Raw genomic sequence first — 17,783 nt, forward strand, 5'->3', positions numbered from 1 at the left:
AATCATAAGAATTGAATCATCGACTTGTTTATCTTCATAATGAGTTTTTGTTAAACTCTTCTTCTTCTACAACTTCTTCCAAAATCTCATCAATATCTATATCTACATTATTAACTTGTTCATTCACAGGAATAATCACCAAAAAAATTTTTCAATATACTTTTCTTAGAATTTGTTACAAATTTATCGAGAGCTACCTTTGAGATTTTATTAAGACTTCAACTACTTCTCTCTTTCTGAGTTTTGAATAACCATATTCATAGGGATAAATCTCAAAACTATACATGAACTTTGATTTAATGTGTAACTGTACACATGAACTTTAATTTGGTGCAATTATACACGTAAAACTCTAATTGTGGTTCAAATGTATACTTAAAACTTTAATTTTGTTTTAATCATACACATTTAAAGAATATATAAACACAAAATGATGTTATATCAATAATTATGTTAATAATTTATAAGAATTGAATCAAATTAAAATTTCATGTATAAAATTCTACATTAAACCATAATTCATATATAGTTTGAGATTTATCCATTTTTTGGTTGACATCTTTTTAATTTTTAATATATGATCGATATCTATTAAAAAAAATCAATATAAACAATGATATTGATTATACGACAAAAGAAAAATTAAATAAACCAATAATCCCAATCAAGTAAAATATGAACTAATAATATAACTTCAAAGTTAGAATAATACAACATAATTAAAAGTTCATTTTGGTTACTTAAAAAAAAATCGTTGCAATTTCATCATTGTTATTAGGGAACGTTTTCATTTAAGTCATCCAAGCATTAAATCCTTATCAATAGTTAATTGTGCACACGCCAAATCATGTCCACATTTTCATTTTGGTTACTAAACTTATAGGTCGATTTTATTTTGATCACCCAAAAAAATCATTTTTAAAATACAGGTGGAGGTAAAAAAAATTGAAATAAAAAAGCAATAGAAATTAAAATAAAACATTAAAAAGTTATCAAATTGTACTTGTTTCTTCGAAAAATTTGATAAATTTTTAATATATTATTTCGATAATTTTAATCCTTCTTACATTATTTTATATTTCTTATAAATTATTAGGGATTTTTAATTAATAAAAAAGTCAACAAAAGGTTAATTATAAATTAAGAAGCGTTGGTTCGCAATTAATCAAATGTATGGGACACCACTTCAAAAATAAAATAAAAAAAGAAATGTACGGGACACATGACACGCAACCGTACACGTGGCACAAGATCACTGGCATGATAAAGATAATAAAGAAATAAAAAAATCAGTCCCTCTCTACTAAAATAACTATTAGCCTTTTTTTTTTTTCAAAATAAAAAAAATTATTTATTTGTAAATCTTAAGAAAAGTCTTAGAAAGCCAGGAAACCAAGAAAAAAAAGCTTAAAAACCCAACATTTGGCAACCAACAGTAATTGGAAAACACAACAATAGTAGTCGACAATGCTTCTTCAGATATAACGCTGAAATAAAACAAACCCAGCTTTTGAAACAAAGAATTGTTTTTTTTTTTTTCATTTGGTTTCAAGCTTAGTAGGTGGGTGAGGCTGAAAGAGTGGGGAAAAAGGGGTTAAAATTTTGAAAAGGAAATGGCAAGTACAAAAGAGTCAAGTTCAGAGGGAAGTAACATCAAGGGCGTGCACACTCATGGAGGTCAATATGTTCAGTACAATGTATACGGTAACTTATTTGAGGTTTCCAGTAAGTACGTTCCTCCTCTTCGTCCAATCGGTAGAGGTGCTTATGGCATTGTTTGGTAAGTTTGTTTTTTCGAAAGTTATTTGTTTATGCTAGTTTTAATGTTTTTTCTTGAAATATTTGATGGGTTTTTGTTCTTTTTCTGGTTAATTGATCCTTTTGTTGAATCATAAAGAAGTTCCTTTTTTTCTTCCTGTTTTGGTTTTGTGGATAATATGTTTTGTGTAGTTATGGTTAAGTAAATATCTTTCTTCTTCATCTGCTGACTTTTAATGTTAGGGATGTTGGGTTTTTAGCTATAATAAAGATTCTTTCATGGCAAGCTTAAAGTTTGTCCTTGATGTAGTTGCTAAACTCACTGGCTAATGATTGTTGAATAGATGGCATGATTTGGGGGATTCCTTTATTATTATTATTAATGATTTTCTTTCTTTGATCTCAGTTGGCACATGATAGAATCAGTTTGATTTTATGAATAAATAGGTAGCATATCTAATCTTATAGCATAAATTAATTTATTTATGTTCATCATAGTTCTTGTTGTAAGTGTCTGTTATATGTAATTTGACTTTTTAGTGAGTGTGGTTTAAGCACAAGATTTTGAACTTATAGGTTTTGGGACGCTTCAAAGAGGATTCTGCCCTGTTGTAGTTAAGGGAAAAAAAAAGGAGAAAACAATGAAATGATGTTTTGCTTATGCCTGGAAAGTATCTTATAGAACTTTCTTGTGTTTCCATAAATGGCTTGTCATTTTGATACTTTGTTAGTGTGGCGGTGAATTATGTGAGTTCTATTTCTTTTGTCCTTTTCAGTGCTGCTGTTAATTCACAGACCCGCGAGGAGGTTGCTATTAAGAAGATTGGCAATGCATTCGATAATAGGATAGATGCCAAAAGGACGTTGAGAGAAATTAAGCTTCTTTGTCACATGGACCACGAAAATGTAAGACAGGCTCTAATGTTGCCATCCCTTTCTTTAACATGTCCTTGGAGAATAGGCAATTAAGAAAGAGTATATCTTTTGTATCCCCACTTCCCGGCTCCCCCTTTAATAGAGCTCATAAGTACTTGGTTTCTATGACTCACTGTTTGCATTTCCTTCGCATTTCTTGCATTTTTTTTCTCTGGCATTCTTTGATTTTTTGTTGACATTGTAGTACTTAGGAACACCATGTGCATTCTATTGATAATGTCTTAGCAACTAATGAGATGGCTATCTTTTTTTGGGTATTCTCCATGTCTATTTTACGCTTCATGTTCTCAATAATGTCATCTCCAAGGTTTGAACTTGCGTTCTCCTTTGGGAGTGCAATATGCCTTACTACTGCACCTAACACTTGTTGGTAACGAGTTGGCTATCTAATGCTGCATGAAAGCTGTTTATTAGCCGGCGTTCATGTTGGTGTTCATGAATTATGGTGCTGATATCTGGATTGCTTGTTTGGAAATCAAAGGGAGGGATTGTGATTTGCAATTGGAGCTAACATGATTACACTGTTTATTCTTTTAGCATTTTAATAACAAAAAACTTCTTAATTACATATAAAACAGGACATGTTCAATGGGAACTATATATCCCCTCTAATTGAGTGAATTGATCAGCACAAGTGAACATGCTTACTGCGAGTCAGTTTATTCTTGTAGCAATCTGCTGTATATTTATCATGCCTGGAACTATTATCAATTCTCTTCCTTTAGGTTATTGCCATCAAGGACATCATTCGACCACCAAAAAAGGATGCCTTCAATGATGTTTACATTGTTTATGAATTGATGGACACTGATCTTCACCAGATAATTCGCTCTGATCAACCATTGACAGACGATCATTGTCAGGTTTGAATGAAACAGTTTTTGGGGGCATTTATGTTACTGATATATCTTTTCTTCTTTAACTACTTAACCAACTAGTTCTTTCTTGTAAAGGGTTCATCACATAGGGGGACTTGATGTAGTTTGCATGGAATTTAAAAAAAAAACTATTATCATTCTTCCGCGAAAACCTTGATTGCTTTGAAATCAAATGGAGGAAACAACAATACTGCATGGCAGCTGTTGACTAGATATGTGCAGCAACCTTAAAAAAGAAATAGAATCTGAATTTCTGCCCTGAAATTTGTTGCACTTATCTATTACTTGCAATTGAAATATTTCTGCATGTCTACTATACCTTGGTTTTGTTTGACAATGCATAAAGCATGACACTGATACTGAATGAAACCTCTGCAGTACTTTTTATATCAGTTGTTACGAGGGCTGAAGTATGTGCACTCTGCCAATGTTTTGCATCGTGACCTTAAGCCAAGCAATCTGCTGTTGAATGCAAATTGTGACCTTAAAATTGGAGACTTCGGATTGGCAAGAACAACATCTGAAACAGATTTCATGACAGAATATGTTGTCACTCGATGGTACCGAGCACCAGAGTTGCTTCTTAGTTGTTCAGAATACACTGCTGCCATTGATATTTGGTCTGTTGGTTGCATACTTGGTGAAATCATGACGAGAGAACCTCTATTTCCAGGCAAAGATTATGTTCATCAACTGAGACTCATCACAGAGGTAGTCAACTTCTGCCGACGTAATCTCACTATGGCCTTACATGATCTATGATATTGCTTCAAGATGCAAAACAATGGCTGACGTGCTTTAAAATTTTGTTTTACATCCTTCTTTCTCCCTAAAAGTCATTTTGAGCATTTCATTTCTGGTTGCTGTTTCTCATCAGTGATTCATAGTCTCCTACCGAATATAAGTCTAGAGAGGCATTGTCTCTGCCCATGCATGACCCTGATGGTGTGAAAGTCTTCATAGGTTATATCATTGTGTATCTTCTTGCATATTTTTAGCAACATCTCTGGCCTTCTTTTTAATGCAGTTCGTTAATGTTCTTAACATTGTAATTCTTTTTAAAAAAAAGTTGATAGGTTCACCCGATGACGCTAGTCTTGGATTTCTCCGAAGTGATAATGCCCGTAGGTACGTCAGACAACTTCCACAGTGTAGTAAACAACAGTTTTCAGCTAGGTTCCCAAATATGTCAGCTGGTGCTGTTGATTTGCTAGAAAAAATGCTTGTATTTGACCCTGACCGACGAATTACAGGTACAAACCAAGAAATAGAGTTCTTTATGGTTACCCCACTTTTCAACCTCTACGTACTTATGATTATTTTCTTAAATCTATTATGCAGTTGATGAGGCACTTAGCCACCCATACTTGGCATCTCTTCATGATATCAACGACGAACCTGTTTGTGCCAGGCCTTTTATTTTCGATTTTGAGCAATTATCATGCAGTGAAGATCACATCAAAGAGCTTATTTGGAGGGAATCTGTAAAATTCAATCCAGATCCAATCCATTAAGAGAAATCAATCTCCCATGTAGAAATATACTGGGAAAGGCTTCTTTCCGCGGAATTCCCTATGTGACATTGTTCTTCATTGTTTGTGGGAGTCCTTGTCAGTCGAGTCGAACCATAACTAAAGTACAAGGAGGATGATCTTTTAGTTTCTTATGTTATCATAGACAGACATAGAACTTCCTTCTTGATATATGTAATGGAAATTCAAGAGCTCAGTGCAAAGATAATGAATGTTGTATTGATCAATGGTTTTATTTTAGGTTGATTTTAGATACTTCTTTAACTCGAGCCTTCCAGTAATCATTGTTTCTTACATAAATTATGTAATTTCATTTTACATAAAAGAAATTAATATCTTGACTTTATATTATCACAAATTTTCTGTATAAACACATATAGACTTACACTATGGCACTTGTGAAGCTGTCCTCTGGGAAATTGCAGGCATTATCTGGCCCTTGATCGGTCAGCAGATTGCAAGGCTGAGGTGTAACATTACTTGATACCCCAGCAATCTCAGTGCAATTCCATTGAATCTTCTTTGGCTTTTGTGTTAATCCGATGGTTGTATTGGATATACAAATCCCAGAAAATGGATGGCCTGGAATTCCCTCCAACCTAGCTGCCATGGTTACATTCTCGGCAACGACGTCACGGAAATTGATATTTTGTATAACAGGGATTGCATTAGGATCATAATCGTTGTCAGGGTGCGAACCGTAGTTCCCTGCCATCCAAAACACCATTTTCATGGTTTTCATAGTCATCCTTCTTACATATATGTCCTTGACATAGTTTCCTCTTCCTACAGCGGTTTTGATCCTAACAGCCGACTCGGAATTAATGCCTGTTATGTCTTCGGCCCTAACATCCTCAATTCCGCCAGACATCTCACTGCCTAGTGCAATCACTGCACTGAATGGAGAAATGCACGTGAGCCGTCTGATCACTAGCTGCTTCGTTGGCATACCAAACTTGATACCGTACTCATCCCAGCCACTCTTAACAGCTACACAATCGTCTCCAGAAACAATGTAGCAGTCCTCGATCCGGGTATTCGTGCAAGAATCTGAAGAAAAACAAGAACCCTTTTAACACCAATGAAGAAGCTTCAAATGCGTATAGCCCGATTCAATGTCCGGTTTCTCACCTGGGTTGATCCCATCGGTGTTCGGAGAAGTTACTGGTGCGAGGATCGTTAATCCTTGAACGACAACATTGCTGCATTTTAATCACAAGCAATGTTAGAACACGATATAGACACATCAGCATACCGAGGAACATGAAACTGTAAACTAGCAAACTAAAGGGGGCAAATAAACCTGCTATAAACAGGATGAACATTCCAGGAAGGAGAATTCATCAATGTGAGATTAGAGATTTGGACTTCATTTGAATACATGATCTCAATAAGGTAAGGCCTGGTGTATTTCAACTCTCCCTTATGGAATTTGTTCCACCAGGTAACACCCTGACCATCAATAGTGCCATTATCACCTGCAACATACAGTCCATATTATAGTAATTGGATGAAACTATGATGTTGTTATAGATGATTACGGTTCTCGGTACCTGTTATCACGACATCAGTGAGGTTGGTTCCGAAAATAAGACTGATATATCTTCCACCATCGGCATCCCTTCCTCGACCATAGGATGGTAAAGGATCAATGACAGCCCATTCACTCTCATCCTGGCATAAGTTTAGGGTAGCCTTCAACATCTATATATGTGTATATGTATATAAAAAACGTATATTGGCATGGGGAGTTTGTAACCTGCGAAGCAAGAAGAGTAGCATCCTTGTGGATATGCAAAGTGAAATGGCTGGTAAGGCTAAAACTACCAGTTAGCCATTTTCCTGGTGGAACAAAGAGTAAAGACCCACCATCTGATGCATATTGGCTGAGGTTAAAAATGGCAGCTTGAAAAGCCTTCGTATTTGATGTTACTCCATCACCAACCCCTCCAAAGTCTGTCAATGAAGCACTGTACTTTCTGCTTTCAACACCATTTATGTTGATCAAAACCAGAACTATTCCAAGCAAAAGTATGGTATCAAGAACCTGCAGATTAAAGCAAAGGAAAAATTTCAGAAGGATAGAGAAATGTAAGGACTAAAATGGAAAGAGTTTTATTTTGGTTACCTGGTTTCTTCTTTGGATTGTCCACATCTCCATTAAACCATAAAAATAATATTGTTTTTTTGTTTATGGCAGAGGGGTGCTAGGAGTTTAAATAGAGATCGAGGTCTAAAGCATTAAGGAACCTTCAACAAATTACAATTCAGATCCCCCCAAATAGTTGAAGTTTCACATAGCCCCTTCAACAAATTTCACTTTTCCCTTAATACATGGGGTATGGTTAGTTTTTCTTTAGAGAATTCAAACATGTGCTGATTTCATTTCCTTTATAAACACCCTTTGCCAATGTTTCTTCAAAAGAATCGGACCGGCGTTCGAGTCAGGATAAGAGAACACAGATTCAAACACTAAAATCAATATGGTTAGAAAAAATAACCACAAACCCTGTCTTTATAAATAGTAAAACCATGTCAGTAACTTCAATGGCATTGCCAATGCCAACCCGTGAACATTTCCTTATCTCATGTCGTACCTTTTTCCTCACGGACCAAGCTTAACAACTCGTCGTCAACATCATTCAATAATTCAAGGAAACAAAGTTCCTTTTTCATGGAAATTTATATATATATATACTGGGATTCCATTAAAGTTACTAAAAATTCTTATGGGATTATTTTTCACCTTTATTGCCTGTGTGGGGAAATTACTCAATATAAGACAAAAACTCCCATCATTTTATTTTATTTTTAATAAGAGAAAAAACATGAACCATAAGCATCAGTCACGAGAACTGAACTTTTTAGCTAAGCAACAAGACAAGTTGGAATCCAAAATTCATGTATTTGTGTTGGTTGGTTGCTAAGTGATGACCCTCCCATTTTTGTTTAGTGGATGTGGGGACTCATTGTGCAAAAACTGGAATTATCCATTGATGACCATTTTGTGATAACTTACAAGGTATTGATATACAGGCATTTCACTCCAAGATATATATGTATGTACTTTGTTTTCTTGGCGTTTACACCAAGTAGAGCAAACATTGAATGGAAACTTTCTCGCTAATTAAGAAGCTAAATTCTTTTCCCTTTGTGTTGATTTACATAGTGTTTAGGGAAAGATTGGTTAAACTGCTTGACATCTACCCATACTATAGATATAGATTGAAGAACAAATTAATCCGAACCAAAGAGGTAAAGTTTCAAATAGTAATAAATTTTAATGCTTAAAATACCGACTTTATCTTGTGAGGTGGAAAAAAGTTAATATTTTAAAACATGATAATGATTAAGTTGCTTTTTTTCTTCCGCACGCACATGACGAGTCAATAGGTAAATATTAGGAGTCATATTTGTCCATTTTACTCAAAAATGGGTAAATTAGTTATTATACATCATTTCAAAGAGCAAATTAGTATTTTCTGTTAAAAACTGCATCCATTTTTACTATTAAAAACAATATAGTTGATGAAATAACTATACAGTTACATATGGTATGCCACGTGTACCTCATGCTAACATACAGTGATTAGTTTTTAACAGTAAAAGATGAGATTTTCAATAGAATGACCAATTATCTCTTTCATCTAACATACAATGATTAATTTGCCTAAGTTTTGAATAAATGAGGCAAAATGCAATCCCACTCCTAATACAAAGGCATCCACGGTACTTTTACCCGAGGCAATTTCTTTTAAGGTTCAATTTTACCTATTTGTTCCTAAGCCTAAAGTATAAGTACGTGACAATGAATTTAACCAAAAATGTTTAACCAAATATTCGACCTAAAAATCATACCTTTATTAGGCCTAAAAATGTAGCCCATAATGGTAGAGGTGATTCTTCGTAATTACTAGGTCCAATATAGCGATCTTTTTTTAAAGTTGGGCCTAATATAACGATTTCTTCCACATTAATATTTATTTATATTTACTATATTTATAAGAAAATTATAAAAATGTTGAAAAGTGTAAAAGAGAATTTATGGAACTTAAGGTTGAAAAGTGTTGAAATTTGATTGAATGGTTGAATAAATGGACTAAATTGAAAAAAAAGTGTAGAATTTTCTACACAATTGGAAGGTCGAACAATAGCAGCTTGGGGCGAAAAAAATAAAAGGGAAATATTTTCAATAACGTATTTTCATATCCTAAAGTGCTATGGAAATATTTTCAATCGTGGAAACAACTTAGATAAAGATGACGGTGAAGAGAAATGTTGATTTCAAGTGAAGAAATAGGTAAGTATTTAATCAAATTAAAGTTTGTTTATTTTAATTTGAATATTTGAGTATTTACATTTTAATATGAAATAATTTAATACAATATGATTAAGATTATTAAATATTTATATTGAATTTAGTGGTGAATATGTAATTAAAGGTATGTTCGTAATACAAGAAATGATGAAGCGATAATTTAGTGACTAGTGAATTTTTATAAAATTAAGGATTAAATTATAAGTGAATAGATGTAGAATAGTGAAATTACTATAGAGAGGACTAAATTGTAAGTATGTGATATGTTAGTGTTCATGTGAATAAATGTATGAAGTGAGGATGTAGTGCATGTGGTTATGTAATTCAAAGTGAATAAGTAATGTGATACAAAGTGATATCTGTGATATGTCAAGTATGTTATATGAACGTGAATATGTGAAATGAAAATATCATAGATATGCTTATATCATTTAAAATGAACGAATAAAGTATTATGTGAATAAATGCCTCAGCGAGTTCAGAGGACATATGATATGCGACAATGAAATGATTTTGGAGTTGCTGGGGGTTCAAATGATAACCAAGTTGGTGTTGCGGGGGTTAAGAGAGGATTAGGAGAGGAGAAATGGGTTATATAATGTGGTTAATGGAGTTTCGTATATTTTTTAGAGTTATGTGTTTGGAGTTCTGTTTTGGCCTGGAGCTTTGGAATTTATCAAAACACCACATGTTCTGATTGATTGAAGCTCCTCTGAGACTTACTAGGGACTGCAAAAGTGATATGTGAAAGCAAAGGCGTATGTGTAATAATATATGAAAATAAAGATAAAAGTAAACATGCGAATTAAGTGTTAAAAGATATATGTGAATTATGTTCGAGTTATGTCTGTGAAATGAGAGAAAGATTTTGATATGTGAATGTGAAAGTTAATTAGTTAATTTAAATGATTTTATATTTTTGAAATGAACTAAAAGTTTAAGCATATTAGTGAAAGAAATTGTGTGAATAAATGTTATTAAAAATTAATTAAATTGTAAATATATAAAATGGTAAGATTGAACTTAGTTGAGTACTTACTAAGCTATTCACACATAGCTTAACGCGTGGGTGAAAAAAAGTAGATTGAAGATGCGAGAAGTATTGTAAATTTAGACTAAATTAAGGGATTTAACAGGGTTAACAACTAGACTTGAATTTTAAAATTTGAAAAGTAGAAGGATTAAATTCAAAATTTATGAAGAGTACAAGGACTCATGACATATTTTAACCTACTATATATTATTCTAAGGTTAAAACATGCCATAGGTCCCTATACTCTTCACAAATTTGGAATTTAGTCCTACTTTCTAGATTTCAAAATTCAGACCTGTTAATTTTTATTTTTTTTATTAAATTGGTTAGTATGACATTTAGAAATAAAAAAAAATATTCTTTTGGAAGCAATGGAACTAAAAAAAATGTCATAATTATCCGAATTTAACAAAATAAATTTAATTGTGTTAATAGTTGGACCTAAATTTTGAAATCGGAAAAGTAAAAAGACTAAAGTCCTAGAAATAAAAATATAGGGACTAAATTCAAAATTTACAAAGAATACAGGGACTTATGACAAATTTTAACCTTTTTTCTAACACTGACTCTACTGCACGTGGTTTTCACATAGAATGAGCCAAGGTTTTCAATCTCAGCAGGTCCAGCGCTGGAAATCCATAATCTCTTGGAAAATATGAAGTTCTAATAAAACCATAGATCCAAGAACCCGACAGCTTCTAACATATTTATCTCACAACAAGCTCATTTACAGACAAAAACTAAGAAAATTAAAAGCAACAGATAGAAATTTGATGAAACATCACCTTATTCGTCATTCTGCTCTCTCTGTACCTGTCATGCAATATGATATTCGACCCTGAGCTAAAAGAATCAACTGTTTGACCATGTGATACAGAATCAAGTATACATAATTTAAAACATGGTTGCTTGACCTGTAAGGCAATGAGACAACAATTTGGCATTGCTGCAAACATGAACAACCATTAAATATTACATCCATACAGATCAATGCTTCACAAAACATAGGCAATTTGCATATAAGCAAACAAAACCTGTCAGATGAAATGAATTAAAAAAGGGCATACCAGAAACCAGCATCAAGATTCCTAGCAGAAAGCCCTTAGATTATATTTGAAGACCCGCACGTGTAGGTTCGGAATCGTCGTGCATTAAAACCGGTCATCAAAATCATACCATGAAATTAATCTTGTCTAGAGTTGAGCTACAAGGAATCTTTTACAGCCTGACCAATTGGTTGGCATGTCACCCCAACTCCCACCACTCTGGATAAGTCTACTTCTAGACTCATTCTCATTTCAAGATTGATCAAAGTCCTATATAAATTAGCATTTGTAGTCCTTGTTCATCAAAATTTATGAAGTAGGAGCTGTTTGAAGAAGGGAAAGGTAGCACGGTTCGACATCATGAGCAACAAGGTGAGAGATGTTCAAGCTAGTGCAGTTGATAGGAGCAGGAGAGGGACAAGACCGATCCCGAAGAGGGGTCAGATCAAGTCGAGAATGGCAGCGAATGCTTTTAACTCCATTGTCTTTGTGCTGTCTAAAGCTGCTGGCAGTCCGAACCGTCGTCATTCCCACCGGAATACATACTTGAAGGAAGCCTAGAGCATTATAATTAGTGAACATATACAAAATATTGTATTGCAATTAACTTGTTAATGTATTATAAAGTAATTTTCCTCTTCTCCTTCATTTTTTCTCTATTGTTATATATATATATTTGTATATTTGCACTCTATAGTATTCACTTAACATGCTGATCGAGTCTTAACTCAATTGATACGGGCATTAATGCCAATGCAGGAAAACATGGGTTCGAGTGCGCTGAAGCACATTATTCTCTTATTTATGGGTTGGGAGGGCTATAGGTAGTTTTAGGCATTCTGCATGTCAAAAAGAAGATATGATCAGAACCTATAATGAGATAGTTTAAAAAAAAATTCACTTAACATATAAAAGTGTGATGATTCCATTGTGATCTTAAATCCCTATATAGCTTTCTCACCTCCAAAAACATTTCTTTACACTGGTGAGATTAATTGTTGTAGTAGTGAGATTTGATATTGTAATAATGAGACGTGAAATTAAAATTAATTCAACCGTAGTTATAAAATGAACTATAATAAGATTACTAAATCATTATTTATCTAATACGGTAAAATATTTGAAGTTGTTGTAATGTATTTGAGGAAGTACTCATTTTCTCAATCACTACGACAAAATATTAACTTGTCAATATTTGAAAGATCAAATCGGATTAGACTAGATAAAATCTCTTGGATCGAAGAAGTTGGACTAGATCGAAACATTGAAGACTTAATTGCCAACTGTCCTTGTTTACCTTGATTGTTAATATTATATTGTATAAGGCTATTTCTACTATTTAATAGAGATTTTGATAGATCTTCATTATGTTAGCAAGTTTTAAGGGGACATTGTTTTTGTGAAAGTGCTTTTGTGATTGTCAATCTTTTGTGTTAGTGATTTTAAGGGTTAAGTTCTCAAGGGAGAATTTAGTGGTGAGTAATCTAGTCTTCAAAGACACAAGAGTGAGGAATTATCATTGGGGTATAATAGACTTAGGTTCACTAGTTGTAATCGTTTGGAAATAGTAGATTCATCTCATTGAGCTAGACTTCACAAACGTAAAGAAGCGAAACTACGTAAATAAATTTTGTTGTCTCCTATTTTGTAAGAAGTGAGTTTTCATTCACTATGCCCATGGAAAATTTGAGTAGAGTTGGCACAAACATACGCACTGATCTCATGTTCTACAAAAGTTGTTAGATGCTAGTGAAGAAGCATAAAAAGCATATTTTTCTAAAATGCAAATCTCATGATCATGAGTGTGATGAAATCTAAAGGAGACAAAAGAACACCTTCATATTTTCTTATTTGGGATCCAAGTTACATGCTTTACAAGTTTAATTTGACACATAATAATTCATCGCACTTCTTATTAGAACTGTAAAAATCTAATATAAATCTTAATAAAATAAGATTTGTTATATTAAATCATCAAGAATAAAAATTAGATGTAAAAGTGTACTTAAATCCATCTATACAAGTCTTTTGGCTTTGATCTTCCGAAACACCGAAACACAGGACAAAGGCGAATCTAACTAGGTAGGGGACTTGGGACCCTAAAAATGATCTTCCTTGCATCTCTCGAACCCCAACTTGGCCAAGCAGACAATCATGCAAGCATGATCCTCTAAACCTGACCAAATTGCATATAAACAAACACAAACTTTTCAGTTGAAAAGAAATTAAAAAAAAAAAAACAGACATTGAATCCCACCTTTCTATTATATGCTATTACTTATCCATTAAAAAAAGGGCATACCAGAAACCAGCACCAAGATTCCTAGCAGAGAGCTATTAGATTATATTTGAAGGTCCGCACGTGTAGGTTCGGAAATGTCGTGCATTAAAACCGGTCATCTAAATCATACCATGAACTTAATCTTGTCCAGAGTTGAGCTACAAGGAATCTTTTACAGCCTGATGAACTGGCTGGCATGTCACCCCAACTCCCACCACTCTGCATAAGTCTACTTCTAGACTTATTCCCATTTCAAGCTTGATCAAAATCCTATATAAACTAGCAATCAAAGCAATCAAAAGCAAGACAAACTGGCATTTCACATTTGTAATCCTTGTTCATCAAAATTTATAAAGTAGGAGTTGATTGAAGAAGGGAAAGGTTGCCCAGTTCGGCATCATGAGCAACAAGGTGAGAGATGCTCAAGCTAGTGCAGTTGATAGGAGTCCGAGAGGGACGAGACCAATCCCGAGAAGGGGTCAGATCAAGTCGAGAATGGCAGCGAATGCTTTTAACTCTATTGTCTCTGTGCTATCTAGAGCTGCTGCTGCCGGTCCAAATCATCGTCATTCCCACCGGAAAACATACTTGAGGGAAGCCTAGAACACTATAATTAGTGATTATATATTAAACATTGTGTTGCAATTAACTTGTTAACGTATTCTAAAGTAATTTTCTTCTTCTCCTTCATCTTTTCTCTATTGTTATATTTTTGTATATTTCCACCCTATGATATTCACTTAACAAAAAACCAAAAGTTCATAATATACACCAAAAAGATGACATGAGAATTTATCCACTTAATTTCCATGAAATATACGAGTTGTTTGTGCAAAGTGTTAAAGGAAAAGACCCTTCCCCCACCCAAAGAGCAGGGAAAATAGAGAGCAGTGAAGAAGCTTTATCAGAGTTGAAATAGCATGCCTGTTTCTAATGCAACCAAAGGCACCTATATTTTCTATTTGTTTAGAGGTATGTATAAGCCTAATGGTAACACTAAGGTGAACCATAACCAAAGAGGAAATGCCTCAAGATATGAAAATGTGATTCCACGTCATTTTATCTCTTTCCCATCAGACAATAACTAATCTGATTTTTAACTTTTTTCTCCTAAATATATTCAAATCTAAATAAAAATGCTAAAAATAAGGAGGATAAATCTGATTCTCCTATTGGAAAGAGATAGGATGACATGAAATCACAGTTTCATACCATCTTTTCTCCTTAAAATAATATTTGTATTTAAGGGAAATTAAAACATAATAGAAATTTAATCCATAATTGAAAAATATTAAGATTACTAAAATATAGATACATTATTTGAAATATTTTGATTAATTAGTATATAGTTATATAAATTTTTTTCTTATATTAAATGAATGAAAAATATTGGAAACTTTAAATCAAAATAATTAAAAAGGTAAAATTATAGATAATTTTAAAAATTAAACATTAATGAAAATATGTTCAAAGTTAATAATAAGTGAATAAAGTGAACTTTAATAAAGTTAATAATAAGGATTAAATCAACTTTTATCATTTTTAGGAGGGGTTAAAGTATAATTTACCTTTATTAATTTAAAATTTTAAAAAATTTAAAGAGTGTAAATAGAAAATTTTTTATTTTAAGAGAGTCCCCTAATTACGCCTCTGATTTGGGCTTAGGTGTGCATGTTCATTTCAAGTTTTGGTTTGATCCAACTAAAAAGTATTTACATTAAGATAATCACCAACAACAGAACTAAATATACCACTAAATAATCAATTTACAGCAGTAATGCCAATTCTGCTAAGTGCTACCCAATGTTGGTGGAGTTTTTAAGAGAAGAATAAATGTAGGTTGGAAGGGAGAAGGGAAATAGAAAGGCCCCAGTTGAAATTTTTTAGGTAATAAAGGTAAGTTGGAAGAGAGAAGGAAAAGAAGAAAAAAATTGCAAGAAATAAAAGAAATATTTTTCAAAAAAAAATTGGGATTTTTATTGGTTAAATTGTTTTTTTCTTAATTTTGATAAAATCTTATTATATAAATTTTTTTGGATAATGATTACCCATAGTGCACAAGCCTCAATTGAAGACTAAAATTGCAAAAGCTTTAGTGGCAATCAGCAACAACTTGAGCAACAGATTTGGAATGATCGTATTATAAAATAAAAGAGAATCATGTTGATAACGTGTTATAAAATAAAAAGATAGAAAGTAAAAAACAAAGAGAATAAGAGAGCAAAGAGAGCATATTTTATTGATCAATCGGGATATTTATTAAGCTTCTACAAAGTCTCTATTTATAGGCGTAAGAAGTATAAATGAAGTAAAGATCTACTTCTAATGACTATTAGAATTTAAAGTATATCAAAACTTATCATGAACTTGATGGACATCCACTTAATAAAATATTCATAATATTTATTAATATAAAATATTTTTATTTATTCAAATATGTGATAAAATCTATAAATATTATTAAAATATAAAAATACTTTATTTCTGCATCCAAACCCGAACCTCGAAAATCATTATTTTTTTCTTTTAAGTTTAAAAAATAACATTATTCCAATCTAATAAAAAAATTTAAAGCAATGTCACGTTTTGTTTAGAAAAATAATTAAATTAAATTTTAAACTTAATTAAACAAATCTTTTTACGTTTGTATCTAATTGAAATTAAGGGAAATCTATGTGGTTAGTTTGATTAAGGTTTGAGTAAGCAAAATAAAATCGTGGTCAGTTACAAAAGAATCTTTTCCTGTTTTCTATACTATCCAATTTTGCTTAAATGTTTCAAAATCTTTGAATACTTCCGTTTTTAGCATTGAAAAAAAATTCTTGAATCCGATTATATTCTGATAGCGCAGTTAAAGTTGGCTCAAGAGAAACCGCTGTTGAGAGAGTGTTGAGGGATAATCATGGCCATTGGATTATTGGGTTTAATAGGAGATTAGGACTTTGTTCTGTTTTCAATGCTGAGTTATGAGATATCCTAAATGGCTTGATGTTATTGCATAACAGGAGCCGGGACAAAGTGTCGATTCAGATGGATAGCGTGGAAGTTATTCTGGCTATTCAAGTACCATTCTCAAAGTCTTTTGATTCAGCACTTATCAGATGTATTTGGCAAATATTGTCGGAAATAGTTTAATGAGAAATAATACATATTCATTGAGAAGAGAATATAAAAGTTGATCGCATCGCTAAATTGGCTTTTAACATGAATTAGGGTCAGTAGTTGTTTGTAGAGAATCTATTAAATATTGGTAGTTTAATCTAAGTATTGTAACAACTTCTTTTTCACTAAAAAAATAATAATAAATTGCACAAAATTGGTGTGTCATACAAAATTTTTACCTCAATTGATTTTAAAGTTTTTTTTTCTCCAATTAAGTACCTAAATTTGGCTTTAAAGTTTAATTTAATACCTAAAGTTTATTTTGTTTCGAATAGGCACTTGAACTTGGCCTTTTGGTTTAAATTAGTACCTGAACTTAGCTTCATAGTTCAAATTGGTTCAATAAGTCATTTATCATAAGTACTAATTTGGACCAAAAAGTCAAGTTCAGATACCAATTTGAACTGAGAAGCTAAGTTCATCTTAAACACTGAACCAAAATAAACTTTAGGTACTAAATTGAACCTTAAAACTAAGTTTAAATACCTAACTGGACGAAAAAAAAAACCTTAGGTACCAATTTGAACCTTGAAGCCAAATTCATGTACCCAAAATGTATATTTACCCTTTTTTAATAAGAAACAGTTAAATTACTTGGGAGGTCCTTCTATATAAGGACAAGATCAAATTAGTCCCTTTATTATTAAATGGATCGATTTAGTCCATATATTAAAAATTAGAAAACCAAAGATTTCATTTATAAAACCATAAAAGCTTTAGAAATATTAACTCTGTTCCAATTTGATATTATTTGATTATTTTTAACAGTAAAAAAACGAAATATAAAATCCTTGTAATGAAAGGAGGTCTAAGGTAGGTAAAAAGACCCCATAAAAGGT

General features: G+C 32.4%; 2 protein-coding genes across 2 annotated transcripts; one reads left to right on the forward strand and one right to left on the reverse strand.

The window, feature by feature from the left end:
* Nucleotides 1-1,561: 1,561 nt before the first annotated feature.
* Nucleotides 1,562-5,179, forward strand: LOC107927124 (mitogen-activated protein kinase 4-like). Its single transcript, NM_001327271.1, is given in 6 exon segments — nucleotides 1,562-1,780; nucleotides 2,535-2,664; nucleotides 3,420-3,557; nucleotides 3,951-4,283; nucleotides 4,642-4,825; nucleotides 4,914-5,179. Coding segments are annotated over 6 exon segments (1,125 nt in total). The 5' UTR covers nucleotides 1,562-1,613; the 3' UTR covers nucleotides 5,087-5,179.
* Nucleotides 4,779-7,588, reverse strand: LOC107927123 (probable polygalacturonase). Its single transcript, XM_016858126.2, has 7 exons — nucleotides 7,233-7,588; nucleotides 6,864-7,151; nucleotides 6,658-6,778; nucleotides 6,408-6,582; nucleotides 6,236-6,306; nucleotides 5,491-6,154; nucleotides 4,779-5,203 (listed from the first exon to the last, which is right to left on the reverse strand). Exons 1-7 carry the CDS (start codon nucleotides 7,263-7,265, stop codon nucleotides 5,083-5,085), a joined length of 1,473 nt encoding a protein of 490 aa, XP_016713615.1. The 5' UTR covers nucleotides 7,266-7,588; the 3' UTR covers nucleotides 4,779-5,082.
* Nucleotides 7,589-17,783: the final 10,195 nt, after the last annotated feature.

This window comes from Gossypium hirsutum, chromosome D03 (assembly GCF_007990345.1).
Source record: "Gossypium hirsutum isolate 1008001.06 chromosome D03, Gossypium_hirsutum_v2.1, whole genome shotgun sequence".
Classification (NCBI taxonomy): Eukaryota; Viridiplantae; Streptophyta; class Magnoliopsida; order Malvales; family Malvaceae; genus Gossypium; species Gossypium hirsutum.